At 47.9% G+C, this 21250-nt stretch overlaps 1 protein-coding gene across 1 annotated transcript in view; it reads right to left on the minus strand.

The window, feature by feature from the left end:
- Positions 1–234: 234 nt before the first annotated feature.
- The window catches only part of BLOC1S5 (biogenesis of lysosomal organelles complex 1 subunit 5), a 207398-nt gene continuing 186382 nt past the window's right edge, over positions 235–21250 (minus strand). Inside the window, exon 5 of the mRNA XM_086965005.1 lies at positions 235–1302. Within this exon, the coding sequence (XP_086821131.1) occupies positions 1129–1302 (174 nt within the window). The 3' untranslated portion in view covers positions 235–1128. The remainder of the gene's footprint in view (positions 1303–21250) is intronic.

Consider the following 21250-nt stretch of genomic DNA (forward strand, 5'->3'; position numbering starts at 1 on the left):
TATTTATTCCGTCTCCTCCACTAACCTTAATCATATTTCCATCACACTGCCAAAAATGGAGCTTTGACACCAGGACGTAGATTAACACAGACCGCCATTGTTGGCTTTGTACAGTCGCAACACTCGGATAATGCAATGTTTATTTTTCTTTGCAATCTCACTCTTTGTCGGTGCATAACAGGAAAACATTATATATACATTTATTCTTTACAACAATAGACGAAAGTTCGAGTCAAGTTGTTAATGTACTATATTTATTTGAAATAGCTCTGTTAAAAGAATATACTGCACTTGGACTCACATTATTTGTCATAAACTTTCAAATGAAATAATCACAGTGTTGGTTTATGGGTCTCAATTATCTAATCCTAGTTGACTGGGTAGTTAACTAACGAAGGGTATACTGGATTTTTCCTCTTGGATTACTAAAAGGAAGTATCGTCACAGTATGCCACTACGCATTAGTGGAAACATAGTCCTGAATGGAACCATGGAAAGTACCTTGCTTATACAAGCAACAAGTCCTGTAAATTATTGCCGATTTTAGTGCTCAAGGACACAAAGAAGCCCACAGTTGTGTACTCTGTACTTCACCACGCTCGCCAACACACAAGCATACTGAGCAGTGGCATAACATAAAACGATGGGCTCCCTACAGAATGTGAAGCGGGACCCTCCGTCTCCTATAGCTCACTGATATTCCTTGGTCATGGGCTGAAAGGGGACCCCTGAAAAGTTGGGAACTTTCATACAGGCTGCCCCCACACCCCCCCTGCGCTGCAGAGACTTGTGTTACGCCCCTGATACCATCACTGCTTGAATTCAGGAAACACTTTAAGACAGGGCTTTTTAAAAACTAATGTCTCTCTCACAGTATGTGGACCGCAAGCGCCTAGACACCTATGGGTAGTAGTGCGCTATACAAATTGGTATAACATAACATAACATACTGAGGCACTTCATACAGTGAGGTAAGGGGGCACATGTTTTTTTTACTTTGCATTGCCCAATGAATGTGGCTCTGTGAGTCTACATTTTGTACACTCAGGGCTAACATAGCTCACTCCTGCCTCCCAGCTTGAGGTCAATTCGATTTTGCACAGTGTGAACAGATGGTAAAGAAAGGTCCTAGAAGGAAGCAGATTTTGCTAGTTCTTTTTCCATTGCAGTATACTGCTCTCGCAGTCGTTCCATGGCTTTCTTATGTTCTTCGTCTACTGCAGCCTGCCACTTTTGCTGTTCTTTCAGGATCTCTTCCCACTGTGCTCTCCGCCTTTCATCACTCGCCTTCAGTGGCGCATTCTGTAAAAGAAAAACATGTTAGAAAAGAAAAAAAAACTAGAAGCATGGCTTTCTTGTATATTGTTGTCTATAGGCAAGAGAAACGGGGGTCTCCAAGAACAATATATGCAAAATTCATGATATATAGCTTTCGGACAACTGAATGTCCTATTGTTAACAATCAGCCTACATAATTCTTTTAACATTTCTAATTTTATGTGTGGTCATCACTGATGTCATGCATAATGTCTTCAGATTTCAAATGCATTTTGGCCCACTTTAAGACATAAGGGCAGAGTTGAGGATGTGCAGTAACCTTAAATGCACTGGCCCTTCACCTTATATGTACCTTATTTATATGAACTGAGAGGCTGCTTCTGCTCTGTGATGGAAGGCAGTGACTTGCCAGTTCAGGCTGGACTGCCACTACTGGATACCTTCAAGGCAGCAGGGGTGGCTCTAGGATCATGGTGGCCCTGGGCAGGGAGCATAAGTAGGGGGCCCCGGAAGAGGGGGTTCGGGCGGAGCGCGGAGGCCAGTGAAGAGGGGGGGGGGGGGGGATCAGGGTGTTTGGAAGTGGAATAGAGCTAGAGGCCACCAATCCCTGCCAGGGGCCGCCACACAAATATGTATCCATCCTCAGAGGATTATTATATTAAGCATATATATTGATGTGGTGGCCCCTGGGATTTGGTGGCCCTGTGCAGGTGCACAGCTTGCACATGCCTAAGGCCGCCCCTGAAGGCAGCTGGCCGTTTCGTGTAAAAGACTCAGATGAGCACTAAAGAAGTGACATATTGTAAAGCTGCAATGCAATATAGGCAAAATCCTGTTTATTGTCTCCTTCCCAAACACAGTGACAGAAGACCCTTCATGTGTCTTTTAAACATTTTGTTTGCTGAATTTTCATCACTTTATAATGAGTTTTTTAGGCTGTGTTTGCTGCACCAACCTGAAAATGACTAGCGATATTTTCTTGTCAGTTCAGTCCAATAACAGATAGTATCCATTTGAGCGGACAGACTACAAAGCAGTGACTCCAGTTGCATATGTTATGCAGTTGTGAAAGAGTCAGCCACAAGCTGAACACCAAGGGAACATCTCTTGCAGATTGCATTGACAACAGCACTAATTGCAACAAGGAAATCTTCGGCATTATCAAAGATTTCACTGCGCCTCCAGCAATATCCCTCCTTCACAAGACCTTTGCAACAAGCTCTCAACATTCTTCTGTAACAAAATCAACTCCATATACAGCAACTTCGCCCCTGAACCGGAGCCTTTTCCGCATTGCAATTCAACTTCCCATCACAGCAGATGAACGAACCCTAACCTTGTGGTCTGCCGTCACTACTGCTGAAATCGGTAGTACCTTGAAGCCCATCGAATCAGGGGCTTCATCTGACCCCTGCTCCACCACGCCTTCACACAAGGAGTCCGAATGACCCCTGAAGTGCTAATATCCATCCTCAATTTTTCAATCGATTTAGCCACATTCCTGGACACCTGGAAACATGCAACCGCCATGCCCCTGCTCAAGAAAATATACAATGTCCTAGCCATGCTTTCCAACTACAGACCCATCTCCCTCATACCATACCCAGAAAAGGCCTTACTAGTCAACCGATGCATCATCGACCACCTCAGCAACCATCAGTTCCTTGATGCTCAACCATAGTACAGAAACAGAATTCATCACTGCCACAGACAACATCTGCATGATCCTTGATAGCGAAAACTCTGAAGCCCTTATTCTCCTGAACCTCTCTACAGCATTTGACATGGTCTCACATCCCATTCTCATCAGGTACCTGCTCTAGACTGGCATTGAAGGAACTGCTCTCTGCTGTATCTGCTCCTTCCTAATGGATGGAACACAAGCTGCCAGCCTGGCACCTTACTCCCCAGAAGCCCAAAAAGATATCTGCAGAGTGCCTCAAAGTTCATCGCTCAACCCCATCCTCTTCAACGCATACATGATCCCTTTGGCCAGCGTCATCTATACATACAAAATCAACATTCTCCCATATGCCTACGCCACACTACTTAGACTCTCCCTCTCAGACAAGACCCATAAAACAAGAAACAAGTTTACCGCCTGCATGACTGAAGTCGCTAACTGGAGGAAATCCAACTGTTTCAAGCTCAACACCGACAAGACAAAACATGATCTTCGGCAAGGACACCTCACCATGGGACTCCAACAGGGAGCTGTCTTAACTCGGACCCACACACATACAACCCCCTCCCCCCAAAACCAGGAACTTCGGAATAATCATCGACAGCAAATTGGACATGGCCATAACAAGTCAACGTCATCACTGCATCAAGCTTCCATACCCTAAAGATGCTAAGAAAAAGTCGGAATATGGGAACACCCTCTATGTTGATATCACCAAGCAACTTCAAGAACTCAGCAGCCAGACTCATCCTCAACCTCCCACACAGAATTCACATCCCACCACACCTCATGGAACTCCACTGGCTCCTGATACACAAACACGCTCAATTGAAATGCTTTACACACACATTCAAGGCACTACACAACTTAGGCCGCACCTACCTGAAAAGTCGCATTTTCTCCTATCAACCACCCAGAAACTTCTCTTCCGCAGGACTCCTACTTGCTCATAACCCATGCAAACAAATAACTAGATCAGGAGGATGGGTGTTTTCTTGCATTGCTTCTGAAGCGTGGAATGGCCTCTCACTCTGATTACATCAGAGCCTTCTCCTCTCTTCTTAAATTACGCAAGAAGCTGAAGACCTGGTTTTTAAATTAACCAATCTACCACAGACATTTTCAATTAACCAAACTGCCACATGCATGACTAGGCATACACACCTGTTCAGTGCCAGGATACTCTTGTGGGTGATATTGCGCTTTACATATACTCATAACATAAAATTGCAGCCAAGTTGCCAGGGCGGTCCTTTAACCCGGAGTACCTTTTATCTTCGTAAAGCCATCTTAGATACCATAGTTCATCCGGAAGTTTTACTTTGACTTAGCACTCACTAACGCACTATATTAACTATCTTAAAATGCATGTGTCTGCACTTTAACCCCTCCTGTGCTCATGACGAAGTCAGCTCGTCATGAGCCACGGCGCTCCGGTGCTCATGACGAGCTGAGCTCGTCATGATTGCGCCAGTCAAATGGAACGCTCGCATGCTGGGCTGATTCCCCTGCTGTGCTGAGCGTTCCATTGGAACGGGCGTGGTCATGACGAGCTCAGCTTGTCATGAGCACCAGAACACCGTGGCTCATGACGAGCTGACCTCGTCATGAGCATCGGGGCACTGTGCGCGTCCCCCAACACAGCGGGGGGAAACAGCCCCGAAGTGAAGGGGTTAAAGAGACTCATTTATTTTACTAAATATATAAGCAATGTTGAAAGCACAAGGATTTTTCGGCTTTGAAGTTTATCAGATCAGTCCACCTAACGGAGAATTGTGTCCATGCATGACCCACCTTGGGCAGACTGGTTAATGAACACATTATGAAAGGTGGAATAAAACACAAAAGTTAAACACCTCATTTAGCACCTCTCTAATTTTGTACCCTTCTGTGGCCATCAACTACACAGAGATGTGACATGCAACTCTAGGACAGGCCCAGACTTTCAGAATGTCTTTACTAATGAAGATTAAACTTATTAATTTATCCTCAACAGTGGTAAGTCTGACCGATGCCAAGTTGAATGAGGCAACACTCACAATTCAAAGTGTTACCATCTGGTTAATAATCCCTGTCAGACACTGTTAGACCTGACACCCTTGGCGTGGTTTTCCCCTATCTTTTTGCCTCTGCCTCCTGTATTTTTTGATGCTGTTCTGGATTTCGATTTTGCTGGTTTAGTTGCTTTGGACTCTCTGCCACTGCTGATCAGTGCCAGAGTGTAAGTGCTCCCTATGGAAATTGTGATATTGATTGGATATACCGGATTGGCATATTTGTATCACCAAGAAGTCCCTACTAAAGTGCACTGGGTGTGCCAGGGCTGGTGATGACAGATGCTACTAGTGGGCCTGCAGCGCTGATTGTGCCACCCACCTGAGTAGCCCTAAAATGGTGTCTCGGGCCTGCCACTGCAGTGCCTCTGTGTAGTCTGTGAACTGCCATGTCCTCCTGGTCAGTGTCCCCACTGGCCAGGCCTAACCCTTCCCTTTTTGTGCGCATTGGTCACCCCTATGGACGGCTCAAGGTACCCCCTTGGGCAGGGTGCAGTGTATATGAAAGGTAGAGCATGTACTAGTGCAGGTGACATGCTCTGGTAGTGAACAACAGCCATTTTGTTTGGTCACTGCTGCAAGGTTATCTTGCTCCATAGAATAACATGGGGAGGCTGGTTCCAATGGCTACCAGCCTATCTTCCCATAGGAACAAGACAGGACATAAGAGATTGGTATCCCTGAACTCAGAATTTAATAACACAACTTTTAGGACAGGTTGTTTTTAAATTCTGTGTTTGAGAACAGTGTGCCTTGGCCTGCTTGTGGACTGACTGTCTGGTTTGAGGGTGACAGGGGCTGGGGAGCCCCCGGGAGGTTGGCTGAGTCAGTCCTAGGCTGAATGACTGCATTTGCAACTATAGTGGTGGGAGGGGATAGCACATGGGACTGAATAGGGCTGTGCCTGCCTTCCACAATGCTGGCTCCACCTCCTGCTGGGCGGCTGACAACCCTGCCCCTCACTCTGAAAAGAAGGAAGAAGCCAGGAAAACAAACTGATCAAGCAACACCCAGAACTGGTTCAGACCGGGCTCAGGAACCACTTGCACAAAGACTTCAAAGACTTTTAGGGGTATAAGTATAGGACCCCTGACAACAGATTTTCAGATTTCTACAATCAAGAGGAACCTCTGCCAGAAGAAGAACTGCTAAGAAACTAAGGAAGACTGCCCTTGCTGTGTGCTCTGGGGCTGACCTGTTTTGCTGCTCAACTGAAGGAGAGAAGAAGGGGACTTTGCTGTGTGCTGTGACCCCTGCCAGCTTGACCTCAAGACTTTGCTGTGTGCTGTGTCTGCAAGAATCTCCAAGGGCCTAAGAAGAGCTGGCCTCCTGTCCTGGAACCCAGGTTAAAAGGTTCCCAAGCATTTCCAAGACGCTGTAAAGATCGTGCTGTGTTTGCCCTCAGTGCCTGATTTTAACTGCAGATCGTGTGGAAGGATCGGTGTGCTCTTCGGCCCATTATCGAGGGTGACAGGAGGCTCGTTGTGCCTCCCTACGTCAGGAATCGCCCCCAAACGACCTTGTGGCCTTGTGAGCGGTCTGACCCCGATCTGTGCCCAAAAACCGCCATGAAGCTAATCACCGCCGCTGCCAGGGGCCTGCATTCACTAAAAAGTCCTTGCTGTCACTCGCCGGGGCCGCGGAGAAGAAACCGGAGGATCTGCGCCCTCATTGGCTACAAGAGACGAGCCCCCTCAGCAACCCTGAAGCCTGGTTGGCGGCGCCGCGCTGGGATTGGTCCCCGGGCCGCCGCGTCATTGTCAAGCCCCGTTGTGAGTGGCTGAAGCAAGAGAAAGCCTCGACGTCACGAGGGGCTTGCCTGAGGAGTTGCGCACGGATTGGACCGTGTGAGGAGACGAAGTGGAAGGTGCCGAGAGCCGCGCTCGAGTCAACGAGAACGCCGTCCTCGCAGAGGGTACCGTGGGTGTGTGCATCATCCCCGGCCTGCAGTCCTAGCACTGATGAGGTAATCTGGCTCCCCGCCGCTCGTTGGATTGTCGAGAGCGGGCGGAGAGCTAGCGGGACCGGCAGAGGCTGTCTTTGAGGATTCCCCTACTCGGAGACTTTGTGTGAGATAAACCCGGTGAGGCGCTTCTGTAGAGCGGTGCTAGACACGGCACAGAGCTGATTTTAAAGCCTTACAGCCTGCTACAATTGTTTTTGATCCTTGTGAGACTGAGAGTTAAAATTATAAAACCTTCCTAGAAAATAGTGTAACCCTTGAGAAGAGTAAAGAGATTGTGTAACTGCATTACCTTTGGTGAACTGCCTAAAACTAGATAAAGATATATTTTTGATATACTTACCTGTGTGGTGTGAGTTTGTGGTGCATTCTGGGATTATTGTGTGTGTTAAGTGCAACTACCCTACACATTGACTTGGGGATACGCCTGTCTGCTTGTGCCAAGCTACCTAGGGGGTGAGCAGGGGTTATCTACAGTGTGTACCTCTTTACCCTGACTAGAAGTAACTGTCCCTATTTGGTCAAAGGTACTTACCTCTGCCAACTAGAGACCCCCAGTTCTAACATCGTTGGACAGCGGTGAGAATTTGAACTGGTATTTGCACTTGACCTACAGTAATTTTGTGGACACCACTAGTTGAGTTTAGAGCAGACCACGTCGCAGCCACATACTGCACCTATTTTATTTAATCCTATTTTTGGAAATCCTAGGAAGCATCATGTCTCATAAGGAAGCAGGTGAAGAGGTGGAATTGGAATTTGAGATTCAGGATTTGCTCACATACAAGAAGGAGCTCTTGAAACAATTCTGCAAAAAGCTTGGATGTCTCATGAGAGGCAGTGCAAACAAGGAAGAGCTACAAAAAGCTTTAAGGGCCTGGTGGGAGGCCAAACAAGTTGAGCCAGAGGATGCTACTGGAGTGGGGGATGCACAGGAGAATGGTTTTGGATCCCAGGATTTACCAGTGAATAGGCCAGCTTCTAGGGCTGGCAGCACCCATTCCAGTAGGGGCTTTTCTCCAGAAGAGCTGGAGGAGAATCAGAGGAAGAGGGCCCATGAGTTAGAGCTCTTTAAACTCAAGGCTCAAGCAGAAGAGAGAAAGTTACGCCTTGACAGTGAAAAGAAGGCGGAGGAGAGCAGGAACGCTCTCGCTTTGGAGGAAAACAAACTCCAGTGGGCTCATGAGTTGAGTCTAAGGGAGCTGGATCTCAGATCTAAACAAGCGGAGTCCAGTTCCAATGGTGGCAGTGCACAGCCAGTGCAGGCGGGTAAGGTGTACATACCCAAAGATTTGGTGCAGAATTATCAGAGGGGTGAGGATATCTATGGATGGTTTAGATCCTATGAGCTTGCCTTGAAGATGAATGAAGTGCCTGAGAAGAGTTGGGGGGCAGGTTTGTGGAAGCATTTTGAGGCCTCTGGGAGGGATGTCTTGGCACCCTTAGAAGCAGCAGGTACCTTAACCTACTCCGCTATGAAGGAGGCCTTATGCCTCAGGTATGGACTTACCCCAGAACAGTACCGCCAGAAGTTTAGGAACTTCAAGAAACTTGATTCTAGTACCTGGGTGGAGTGTGTGAGTTTGTACACGTGTGCACAGGAAGGTTGGATAAAGGGCAGCAAGGTAACTGATTATGTGGGGTTGTGTCACTTGATTAGTTGGGAGCACTTGAGTAGTCTATGTGTTCCAGAGCTGCGCCAGCATCTTTTAGATAGCAAGTTAACTGATCCCAGTGAGCTTGCTAAGGAGGCGGACCGCTGGACTAGCACCAGGGTCCACAAGGAGGTGGTAAGTACCCCAGCCAAGGGTGGACAGGGTCCCCAGCCGAAGGGTGGGGAGGACAAGGGTAACCGTAAGGTGTTCTCTAAAGGGCCCCAAAATAGTTCCCAGGAGAAGGAGTCCCAAACCCCACAAGCCTAAGAGGTCCGGGCCCCCTAAGGGCAGACGGGACAACCGAGCTCAGCCCACATGTTATGCATGTAGAGAAGTGGGACACATTGCCCCTAAGTGCCCCAACAAACCCCCAACACCCACTGGTGCTCCAGCCCCAGGGTTAGCCAGTGTAGCTTTGGGAGGGGATTTGATTTCCAGTGGGGAAGAGGGATTAGAAGTGATTTCCCTTGTCTCCTTAGGAGACCAAGATATGGTCCAGGAAACCTTGCTGCCCCTAACACTAAGAAATACGGGCAGAAGGTGACCATCAATGGGAGGGAGATAGAGGCTCTGAGAGACATAGGGGCCAGCGTGACATCAGTGAGGTGTCAGTGGGTGTCTGAAGAGCAGGTCATTCCCAATGTACTCCATCCTGTAGTGGCAGCTGACAGCTCAGTGCGCCTCTGCAAAGTGGCGCGTGTTCCCTTTGAATGGGGGGGGTCTCTGGTCCCTTGGAAGTTGTTGTCAGTGATGTCTTGCCTGTAGACTGTCTGCTAGGTAATGACCTGGAGACTTCTCCATGGAAGGATGTGGAGCACCACACTCATCTGGAAATGTTGGGCTTGCCTGAGTGGATCTGTGTGACCATACGTGCTATGGCATCCAGTAGGGGTGATTCAGAGGAACTGGAGCCTGGAACAATGGCCCAGGGACCTGCCAGGAGAGGATAAGGCAAAGGGCGTGGGAAACCAGCCCCCGCTGTTCCCACAGTCCAGGAAGGAGCAGAACCTGAGGGGGATGCCCTCAAACCTACAGGGGAGCAGGTGGCCGAATTGGGGGAATAGCCTGAGCTGACCCATGGGCAGCAAGAGGGTGGTCCCTCCAGGGAGGAGTTCTGCAAGGCGCAGAAGGAATGCCCTTCTCTCATTGGTGTGCGGCAACAGGCTGCAGACCAGGCAGCAGGTCTTGGGTCCAAGGAGCATTTTGTTTACTGGGAAGGTGACTTACTTTATAGTGAGCCTAAGTTCACTGAGCCCGGTGCAGCCCGTGTGCTGGTGGTACTCGAGCGCTTCAGGAACTTCCTAATGGGTCTGTCTCATGACGTGCCTCTCGCAGGACATCTGGGGGAAGACAAGACCTATCACAGGCTTGTCACCCATTTTTACTGGCCCCAGATGAAGAAGCACGTTGGTACCTTTTGTCGGTCTTGCCAAACATGCCAGGCCAGTGGCAAAAGCGGAGGGAAGTGCCTGGCACCCCTACAACCCTTTCCTGTGGTGAGCACACCTTTTGAGCGGGTGGGCATCGACATGGTGGGGCCCCTGGACCCCAAGACAGCCTTAGGCAACAGGTTTATCCTGGTCTTGGTGGACCATGCCACCCGGTACCCGGAAGCAGTCCCTCTCAGGACAGTCACAGCCCCCGTGGTGGGCCGTGCATTGATGGGGATCTTTTCCCGAGTGGGGTTCCCCAGAGAGGTGGTCTCCGACCGGGGTACCAACTTCATCTCTAGGTACATGAAGTCTCTGTGGGAGGAGTGTGGGGTAACGTATAAGTTCACCACTCCTTACCACCCTCAAGGAAATGGGTTGGTTGAAATGTTCAACTGCACCCTGAAAGGTATGCTTATGGGCCTAGAAGTACCCATGAGACGGAAGTGGGACGTCTTGTTACCATGCCTGTTGTTTTCCTACAGGTAGGTGCCTCAGAAGTCATTAGGGTTTAGTCCCTTTGAACTGCTGTATGGCCACCCTGTTAGAGGACCTCTCACACTGGTGAAGGAGGGGTGGGAGAAATCCCGTGGGAAAACCCCTCAGGATGTGTTCAGCTATGTGCTGGCTATCCGTAACCAGACAAAACGCTTCAGGAAGCTCGCTCAGGAGAACCTGGAAGCTAGCCAGGAAGAAATGAAAAGATGGTACGACCAGAATACCACTCTGGTTGAATTTGAACCTGGACAGAAAGTGTGGGTGATGGCGCCGGTGGAGCCTTGCACGCTCCGAGACAAGTGGACCGGGCCTTATGAGGTGGTGGAGCGCAAGAGCGAAGTAACCTACCTGGTTAACTTGAAGACTCCTAGGCAGCCCCTGAGAGTCTTGCATGTGAACCGCCTCAAACCTCACTTTGAGAGGTCTGAAGTGAGAATGCTCATGGCTACAGATGCTGGAGGGCAAGAGGATAGTGATCCTCTCCCTGACCTCCTGGTAGTCAAAGAGCAAGACGGGTCAGTGGATGGTGTGGTCCTCTCGCCCACCCTGACCCCAGAGCAGCAGAGGGACTGTCGCCAGGTTTTCGGTCAGTTTGCTTCCCTGTTCTCCCTGACCCCAGGTGTCACCAATTGGTGCGTCCACGATGTGGACACAGGAGATAGTCTGCCTGTGAAGCAAAAATGTTACAGGGTGGCTGACAAGGTCAGAGCCAGCATCAAGGAAGAGGTTTCCAAGATGTTGGCACTAGAGGTAATTGAGCCCTCCAGCAGCCCCTGGGCTAGCCCAGCGGTCTTAGTGCCAAAGAAAGCTGCTACGCCCGGTGGCCCTCCAGAACTCCGGTTTTGCGTGGACTACAGTGGGCTCAATGCAGTCACCAAAATTGACGCACACCCCATCCCCAGAGCTGATGAGCTAGTGGATCGGTTGGGAGCTGCCCAGTACCTCAGCACCTTTGATTTGACTTCAGGGTACTGGCAGATTGCCTTAACTGATGGGGCCAAGGAGAGGTCAGCATTTTCAACGCCAGAGGGGCACTTCCAGTTCCGAGTCATGCCCTTTGGGTTGAAAAATGCCCCTGCCCATTCAAGAGACTGGTCAACCAGGTACTGGCCGGGCTGGAGCAATTCAGCGCCGCATACCTGGATGACATTGCTGTGTTCAGCTCTACTTGGGAGGAACACCTGCAACACCTCTGTGAAGTGTTGAAGGCTCTACAAAAGGCAGGCCTCACTATCAAGGCCAGCAAGTGCCAGATAGGGCAGGGATCAGTAGTGTACTTAAAACACAAGGTGGGGAGCGGCCAGGTGGCGCCCCTACAGGCAAAGATTGATATCATTCTGGTTTGGGAACCCCTCAAGACCCAGACAGAGGTGAGAGCCTTCTTAGGACTCACCGGGTATTCCAGACGGTTTGTCAAGGGATATGGCACCATTGTGGCCCCCTTGACAGAACTGACCAAGAAAGTGAGAATCAGCCCAAGATAGTGAATTGGACCGAGACCTGTCAAACTGCTTTTGATGCCCTGAAAACTGCCATGTGCACAACACCGGTGCTCAAGGCACCGGACTCCAGTGAGTTCTTAGTGCAGACAGACGCTTCAGAGCATGGCGTGGGAGCAGTACTCTCACAAACCAACGATGAGGGCGGGGACCAACCTGTAGCTTTCATTAGTAGGAGGCTACTCCACAGGGAACAGAAGTGGAGTGCGATTAAAAGGGAAGCTTTTGCTGTGGTCTGGGCTCTGAAGAAGCTGAGGCCCTACCTGTTTGGAACTCACTTCCGTGTTCAGACCGACCACAGTCCCCTCAGATGGTTAATGCAGATGAGGGGTGAGAACCCAAAACTGTGTAGGTGGTCCATCTCCCTACAGGGAATGGACTTTACGGTCCAACACCCTGCATAGGTACAATTAATACAATAAACGCCAGGTGAACCAAGGAAAAATAAAGTTATCATTTTCTGAAAGCACCCGCACAAAAAGCATGTTCACTGGCGGGTTGGGAAGCTATAAATACCCACAGTAACAAAATATAATTACTTAAGAATCTGGTTCTCAGAACGGGCCAACCCAACTTGTAGCACTTAAGATTAAAAAAGTAGGGTAGGGGTAGACTGGGATAAAATTGAGTGGGGTAGATATTAGTGAGGTAGATCGGGGTAGATTGAAGTGGTGCATACTGGGGTAAATTATAGTGGAGTGGGGTAGATTGGAGAAGAGTGGGGTAGTTTGAGGGAGTGTGGTAGGCTGGGGTGATATACATTGGGTGGAGTAGGGTAGATTGGGATTGAATGGGCTAGAGTGAAGTGGGGTAGATTGGAATGAGATAGAGTGGAGTGGGTAGAGTGGTGAGGGGTAGATTGGGAAGTGGTTTGGGTAGAGTGGGGTGGGGTGGGGTGGAGTAGAGTGAGGTAGATTGGAGTGGAGTAGATTGCAGTGGAGTACGGTAGATTGGGCTGGAGTGGGGTAGATTTGGGTGGAGTGTGTTAGACTGGGGTAGAGTGGAGTGGGGTATATCGGAGTGGAGTAGGGTAGATTGGTTTTGAGTGGGGTAGACTGGGTAGATTGTAGTGGGGTAGATCGGAGTGGAGTGGGGTCGACTGTAGTGGAATGGGGTAAATTGGATGGTAGTGGAGTGGACTGGGGTAGACTGAAGTGGGGTGGGGTATATTGGGGTAGAGTGGAGTGTGGTAGATTGGAAGTATATTGAAGTGGAGTGTTGTGAGGTCTTCTTGGATCCACTTTAGTTCTTCATTTTAGCTTTATATTCTATACTTGTTAGGCTGACATTGTTATAGCAACATTATTTCTATATTTTTTTGCTTTATTATTCAGAGAAGATGCTGTACATGTTGCATGTATTCAGAAAGTCTTTCTCAATGTCATCAGTACACTCCGTTCAAGGCTAGGAACATAGAACAAGATATCCTAGTGCTTGTATTGCCCATTCGTAGACAGATTGTAACATCAAGACATATCATTGCATCAGAGCTGTACCTCTAACACAGTGTGGGCTTCTTATATAGATGGTGCCCTACCCCTTAGAGGTCAAGGGTGCACCACCCCTTAGAGGTCAGGGGAGCACTGGAACGAATCCGGTGTTCGACATGTAGCTCTGCTGATCTTCCATCCTACAGGGGAGGTTTGTCAATTCCACCTCAGGTCTATTTTCTCTATCATTAATCTCAGATGTCTAGGTAGCTGGTTCCAGAGATTTGCGGCCAGGACCATAAAGGAGGAGCCCCCTCTGACCACCATAGTTTGCACTACCTGTAGACGATGGATTAAATACTCTGGGATGCCCAAGTATAAAACATTGATATAATCCATCCGCGATAGTATCAAAACCCTAAACACTGTAACCTGCACTTCCTGAGGTATCCATTGCAAAACTTTCCTGAGCACACTAAGATTTCACAATCAATGAGATATGGGCATTAAAGGATAGATTTGGCCAGGCTCCTGTCTATCCCGGTATGGGGTTTGGCCCAAACAAAAGGAGTTTGTTCTTCCTGAGCCAGGCAAGTAGCACTTTTAAACAAAGAGCAAAGGTTTTTTAGTGCTAACTGAGTGCCCTTCATAGGTTAGTAGGAGCTGTGCATCGTCTGCATAAGAAATAATCCAAATGCCAACTGATTCCACCAAGTATGTCAGAGAGGACAGGTAAAAAAGATTAGAGCTCAGGGCGAATCCATGAGGCGCACCCCCATCTCAATTGTTTGACTTTGCAAGACTGTGGTTTCATCCATGCAGCCTACTATCTTCCCTCCAGATATGAACCCAGCCATTCAAGGGCCACGTATGCAACGCCCAGATGTTCCTGTCTTTTAAGCAACATGCTGTGGTCCACCGTGTCAAATGCTGCTGACAAGTCCAACAGCACCAATGCCACATTTAGACTGGCATCCAAACTCAACTTAATCGCGTCAGTGATTTCAAGTAATACTGTCTCTGTGCTATGTCAAGTGCAAAAGCTGGACTGGAATTGGGTGCATTAGTCTTTTATCAGCAAGAAACGTATTAAGTTGGAGTTGACACGTTTTTCCCAAATTTTGGTAGCAGCGGGCAGTAGTGAGATCGGACAAAAATTAGGTGGTAGTTCTGGGTCTGCATTAGCCTTTTTAAGGAGTGGGACAACATTTGCTCTCTTCTGAGTATCAGGGATGAAATGAAATGAAATTGGATTTATAAAGCGCATGGCTGCCCGTAAGCGTCCCAGCGCTACCTGACAAATAATAAGAAGCTCTAAAGGGGGTAGGAGTTTTTAAGGGTCTTTGGGGAAGAGAAAAAATTTAAGAAGTTTACGAAATTTGACAAGGGATGGTTCAGTGCGAATGTGTCTCGGGAGGGTGTAATGGCAGGGTTTTTGGCTCTATTTAGCAGTGATATAGACTTTAATTTTGCTCACATCTAGGATAGGTATTGTTAGCTTGTGTTGGCCCTTTTAAGCCCTTTCTTCCAGACCTAGAAGAGGATAGCTGCTTAATATGATGATAGATCCCTTATTCTTGACTCTAATCTGTCTATTGCCTATTGGCTTTGACATACTTGCTTATAGTAGACACATTGGTATGGTTTATGTAGGTATTCTGACAGAGCTAAGGGGTATTTCATCCCTTTCAGGCCTACAGGCCTAGAACTAGAGGGACTCCATCTTGATGGAGCTGAGAGGCTTCAGGGGGAAAGGTAAAGTTTACAGTAAGGCTGTTTGTGTGCTGGAGGACGACCGGTTAGGACTGCTTCTTATCCGAGGAATGTGTTTTTCTCTTGGGCCCAGACGTAACAAGCAGATGCGCACTGCGGTTGCGTGGAAGCCTGGGAGCTGGCACAGGAATTCGGTAGGAGGCAGCCCTCTGGTGGAAATTTCCATGAGGGGAGAGGAATCCATTATAGCGAGCTGCAGGAGAGGAGGAGTGTTCATTCCAGCTTGTGTGCAGTTCAGCCTGGAGCTCAGTTCAGCTTGGAGCTCAGTTCAGCTTGGAGAGAGAACAGGATGTCTGCTGGAGCTGCAGAATAGAGTGCAGTTCTTGAATGGAGAAAGAAGGCAGACGATTGCTGAAGATGAGGAGAGAGAGAGAGCAGTGCAGAGAGCATCAAAGAAGGCTGTCAGCTGGAGCAATTGAACCAGAGGCGTGGTGATGTGGTGAAGGAGGGAGAGACAGAGAGAGCCCTAATCCCACCAGAGGCAGAGAGAAATCTTCCTTCTAATAGGTGAGGTAGTCTGAACTAGTCCCCTTTACACTTACACCTTAATCTTGTTCTTATTCCCTAGGCTATTGTATGTCTAATCTTTTCCCTTTCAGCGGTGTGTTAAAAGATCCTGTTACCCCGCAGATAAATTGTATGTTTAATCCTTTTCTTTCAGCGGTGTGTTAAAGTTACTGCTAGTTATAGAGACCCCATAGTTTTGTATATGTGTACTTTATTATTGTTACAATAAACATCCCCATTAATTAGTGAACTACAGTGCATGAGTTTTTTTATGATAAAGCTAGCCTATATTCTAGCCAGTTGCCGTTGAGCCACTGATGGATCAGAAGGGAGTAGGAGCGCTTAAATCAAGGAATAACTCAATCACATAGTGTGTATATCTTTGTCCCCATACAGTGAGGGTAATCCCCTTTCCTAGTAGGTATTACTGTTTGAACAGATGCTACTCCTGATCAGGTAAGTAATAGTGAATAATTAGGGAGAGAGGAGACCTGCAACTAAGGGACCAAGTTAGTACACCCTCCCATAATCCTGTAAATAGCGTCTTCTGTTCCAAAGCATAGGTAACCTTTTTCTCCTAGTACAGCCAGAACAGATGCTGCCCCTGATCCGGTAAGTAAATAGGGAGAACAGGGAGCCCTTGAGCTAGGGAATTGTTGACACTAAGTAATTCGGCTATCCCATAATATTATTGTAGTAGCAGACCCTTAGTGAAGAGACAGAAAACTGAAGGTGTTCATAGGAATGTGGTCGTCGTTGATATACGGCGTTAGTGAGAGCGTTGGGGTGGATTACCAGCGCGTATACCCACAGGATTGTGGCTTGTGTAAGTGAGAGCGTTGGGGGGGGATGACCAACGTGGAGGTTTGCCGGATTGTAAACCGTTTGGAAAAAGGGAGAGCACTGGGGCTGCAGACCCACGTGTGTAGACACGCCAGATTGTGTGTCATATCTGCCCCAGGGTAGATTAGTCTGGGTCTGAGTGGCCACAAGACTATAAGGTAGGAGTGTGGTGTAGGGCATGGATATCCTTAGTAATCAGTGAGTATTCTTAGTATCCCTATAGATTTAGTGGTGTTTCTAATAATATGAGCTTGTATATTGCGAGTTCCCCATCCTCAGGTAGGTACCCAGGTGCCTGGATAGATGGTCCTGAGGAGGGATGTGGTTACGTTCTGGCTGGGTTGGAGGGGCCCCTAGGGGCTGATCCCATCTAATCAGAAAATCCAGCCATGACAGAGGGCGTTCCAGGTCTTTGCCGCATTTACAGAGAAGTGGTGGCCTCCCGAGCGGGCTTTTCTGACTCTGGGGACTATAGCCAAATTTTCAAGATCTGATCGAAGGGCATGTGGAGGTCTGTACGGGCGAATCAGGCTTCTTAGTGCCTGGGGTCCTTTGCCTTGGAGAGCTTTATGGACCATACATGATGATTTGAAGGATATGCGCTCTCGAACTGGGAGCCAATGCAGGGCTTTCAGCAGTGGTTTTGCAGAAGCTCTTCTTGGGGCGCCCATGAGCATCCTGGCAGCAGCGTTTTGTACCCGTTGTAGGGTGTTAATGGTGGCTTCCGGGGCAGCCAGGAGCAGCGCATTACTGTAGTCCAATCTGGACAAGATCAGTCCCTGGATCAGTAATTTTCTGGATTGGAAGGGTAGCAGTGGGAGGACTTTCCGCACAGTTCGGAGCAAGCCGAAGCATATGCCTGCCACTTTCTGGGCATGTGACCTGAAGGTTATTTCAGGCTTGAACCATACCCCCAGGCTTTTAATTTTGTCTTTTGGTGGGGGTACCTCACCCATACAGGGGGGCCAAGATGCATTGGGTGACCCAGAATTGGTGACCCAGAATTAAAATCTCGGTTTTTGCTCCGTTCAGTTTGAGCTTAGAGTTAGTCATCCAGGAGAAGATTTCAGAGAGACAGGCCGAGAGGTTGTCTGAGCATCCCGCTTTTTGCGTCAGCGAGACGACTAGTTGGGTGTCATCTGCGTAAGTGACGCATTTAATCCCGAACGGGGCTACTACCTCCTCCAGTGGGGCCATGTATACATTAAACAGGGTAGGGCTCAGGGATGAGCCCTGGGGGACTCCACACTGGAGGGGAGTAGACTTGGACATAATGCCATTTTCCCAGATCTTAAATGCTCGTTTATCCAGAAAGGATTCCAGCCATTTCAGGGCCATTCCCGCAATCCCCAATCTTGCAAGACGGTGGACTAGTATTTTGTGGTCCACCGTGTCAAATGCAGCGCTTAGGTCCAGGAGGATCAGAACTCCTGATCCCCCTGAATCTAAGATGCACCTTGCCTCCTCAGTTACCACTATAAGGGCTGTATCAGTGCCCTGACCTGGGCGGAAGCCCGTTTGCAAGCCACTTAACAGGTCATTGCTTTCTAAAAACCCAGAGAGCTGCTGATTAACAATTTTTTCAGCGATTTTACCCCGACTGAAGTGAGACAGCGTACAGCTCCTGATAAATTGGAGCAATATTACTAGAGACAGCCACAAAACTATGAGGAGGAAATGGGTCCTCCGGTGATCCTGATTTACACGTCACCAACTGCTTCTATTGTAGGTGGAACAAAGAGTGCCAACAACTTTTCTGTTGACGGCCCTATAATGTCACCAGGTACTGTCACAAAGGCAGATGAATGGGGACTCCCAATATTGGTCTGGATTTTGAGGATCTTGTCTTAAAAAAAGTCACTCAATCTCGTACAGATAGTTTGACTAGACAATGGGAGTGGGGCTTTTATTTTAGGATCCACAAAGCTGGAGACAATCTTAGAAATTTCCTTGCCATCATTGTCGGCCTCTCTTATGCGTTGGGTTTAAAAAGAGTCTCATGCTTTTTAAAAGTATTGTTGTATTGGTACATTGAGGACTAGTTCATAACAAACTCTGTCCTCCTCTATATAATGGTGACGCCACACTCTCAAGGTTTTTCAAGCAGCTCTCTTCAAGACCAGCTCATGGCAGAAGCATCTGTCAGAGCGGCCTTAAGCCCCTTCTTAGTGAACATAATAGTTACTGTTGAATCAGAAGCTTTCAGGAGTCAGTTTACGATTGCTTTATCACACTCATTGACCTTAGCCGAAAGAAGGGGGTCTTGGCTCATTAAGGCTATTTTTAAAATCAATGAGTGAGGCCTTATTCCAAGATCTAGTTCCTCACTCCTGGATGGAGGCTCTTCTTTCCACTGCAAACATATATGGCCAGAAGAGGGAGAGCAGAAAATGGTCAGACCAGCACACCTGTACCGAGCTCTCCCAATGAACTGCTAAGTTAGATATAATACCATCAATAGCATGACTCACTTTATGTGTGAGACCCACACCAATAAGTGTTAGATTGAACGAGGCAAAAGATTCTAGAAGGTTGAAATCATCTAAGATCGTAATATTCACCTAATTAATGCAAAAGGAGGCAAAGGCCTGGTCAAGAGATTCAAAAAAATGTCCTTCATGGCCCAGGGGGTGGTAGACCAACACATCTGCAAAACAGGGGTTGCCACTGGGGGATATGCTAAAGCCAAGGGCTTTTGAAACCTTCAGGTCCTCCAGTTTGAATTTCTGGCACTTAGAAGTCTTTCTGAAAATAATAGCAACTTTACCCCTGTCTTGCCCACCCTGTCCGCATGCACATAGACATACTTATCAGGGAGGGATAAGTGTAAGTTGGGACTAGACTATTCGCTTATCCATGTTTTTGTCATACAAAGCGCATCCAATATACTCTTTTCTAGTACACTAAATATCTCCAACGCCTGTTTATTTAGGGAGTGACTGTTGATCAGGGCAGCCTCGAAAGCAGGTAAATTCAGAGTCTGGACAACTGGGCCCATAATCTTGTCCTTGGTGTGGAAAAGGATATGCCTACAGTGAACACAGGAGATAGGGCCCACACAATCTAGGAGGAAATGGGGAACACGCTGTAGGTACAACCCCCTCATACCTTTCAATGTTGAAGCCATATAGACAACTCTCTTGCATCTATTGATAGCAAAACGTGCATAGTGGCTGGCACTGGCCGCGGTCAAACTGGCTTTAAGCACACCTTCGGCACGCCAGCGGTGGGCCCAATGTGCACATCCGCGCTGCAGCCATGCTGAAATAGGACTGGATGACTCCTCCTCCTTGAAGCACAAGAGCATGTCTTTCCCAATATGGAGCCGCTCTCTGTTCCAAGATTTCCCCTTCCATTAACCAGTGCACTGCCCTTAAAATATACACTACAGCGCAAAACAAAGAGACAAATTAAAAAAATGTTTGGGTGCTGCATGCCAGGAACTTAACGCACAGACCGCTCCTAGCACTGCCAACATGTGGACCAGTTGAGTTGCATATAAAGTGCAATGTGCAATTTATGAGCAGTATAGTCCGATTCAAACAGTACATCAAATTAAAGTACGAGTTATTAAAATTATTTTAAAATAACCTCAAAAGATTCTTATTTTGGCTAAAGGCGGTTGCCTCCGCTGACCAGTTAATGCTTAACTAACGCTTAAAGACAGTTAACGCAATCGCTTTAACTAATGTTTAGTGATAGTTAAGCTGGATTGTTTATTCTTTACACCTTGTTAGTAATGCTTGCCACATTGTTTTGTCTTATCGGCCTAATAATCATAGCTCATTCTTTCTATGCAAGACTACAATTGTTTCAATAAATGTAGTTTAAATCTAATTTGTAACTTTCTTGTTTTTACCGTAAAGAATGCATAAGTAAACAACGAAAGGGTAGGATCTGTTTCCATTACTCCCTTGGGAGATCAGAGTATCATGTCCAGGCTGCTAAAAGCACCTGCGACCCCGGTAAGGTTAGAGGGTTAGGGTAAAGCACTGTGAGCTAGTCAGGAATTGGGCTGACATTCTCTAACAGTGTAGATGGACTCTGCATTCTAAACTTCTGTTGTCCTTATATGCAGTCCTACTCCTTTAAGGGGAACCATAAAACAGAGTGGGGTAGCCTGGAGTGGGGTGGGGTAGATTGGAGTGGTGAAGATTGGGCTGGGTAGATTGGGGAGGGTAGATTGGAGTGGGGTAGATTGACGTGGGGTACATTGGGTTCGATTGGAGTGGTGTGGGTAGATTGGAGTGGGGTAGGTGGAGTGCGGTAGGTGGTGTGGAGTTGAGAGGTGTAAGGTAGAGTGGTGTGTTGTGTCGTGAAGTGGCGCAGAGTGGAGGCGTGGAGTCAAGTGTCGTGGCGGGTAGTAGAGTGTCTTAGAGTGGAGGGGCATATATGGAGCGTTGTGTCATAGAATGGAGTGGTGTGGTGTACAGTGGAAGGTCATAGAGTGAAGTACAGTGTTGTTGAGATGTATGGAGTAAAGTGGAGTGGTGTAGTGTGGAGTATGCATGGTGTGGTCGCGCACTGCCATCCCAGACAACACATTTTAAATTGAAATGACCATTACATTTGCACCATCAAGTTTTACTGTACACAGACGATAATGTCAGGAAAAGTCATCACCTAGCGTTTTGAT

The sequence above is a fragment of the Lissotriton vulgaris genome, chromosome 4_1 (genome assembly GCF_964263255.1).
Source record: "Lissotriton vulgaris chromosome 4_1, aLisVul1.2, whole genome shotgun sequence".
NCBI lineage: Eukaryota > Metazoa > Chordata > Amphibia > Caudata > Salamandridae > Lissotriton > Lissotriton vulgaris.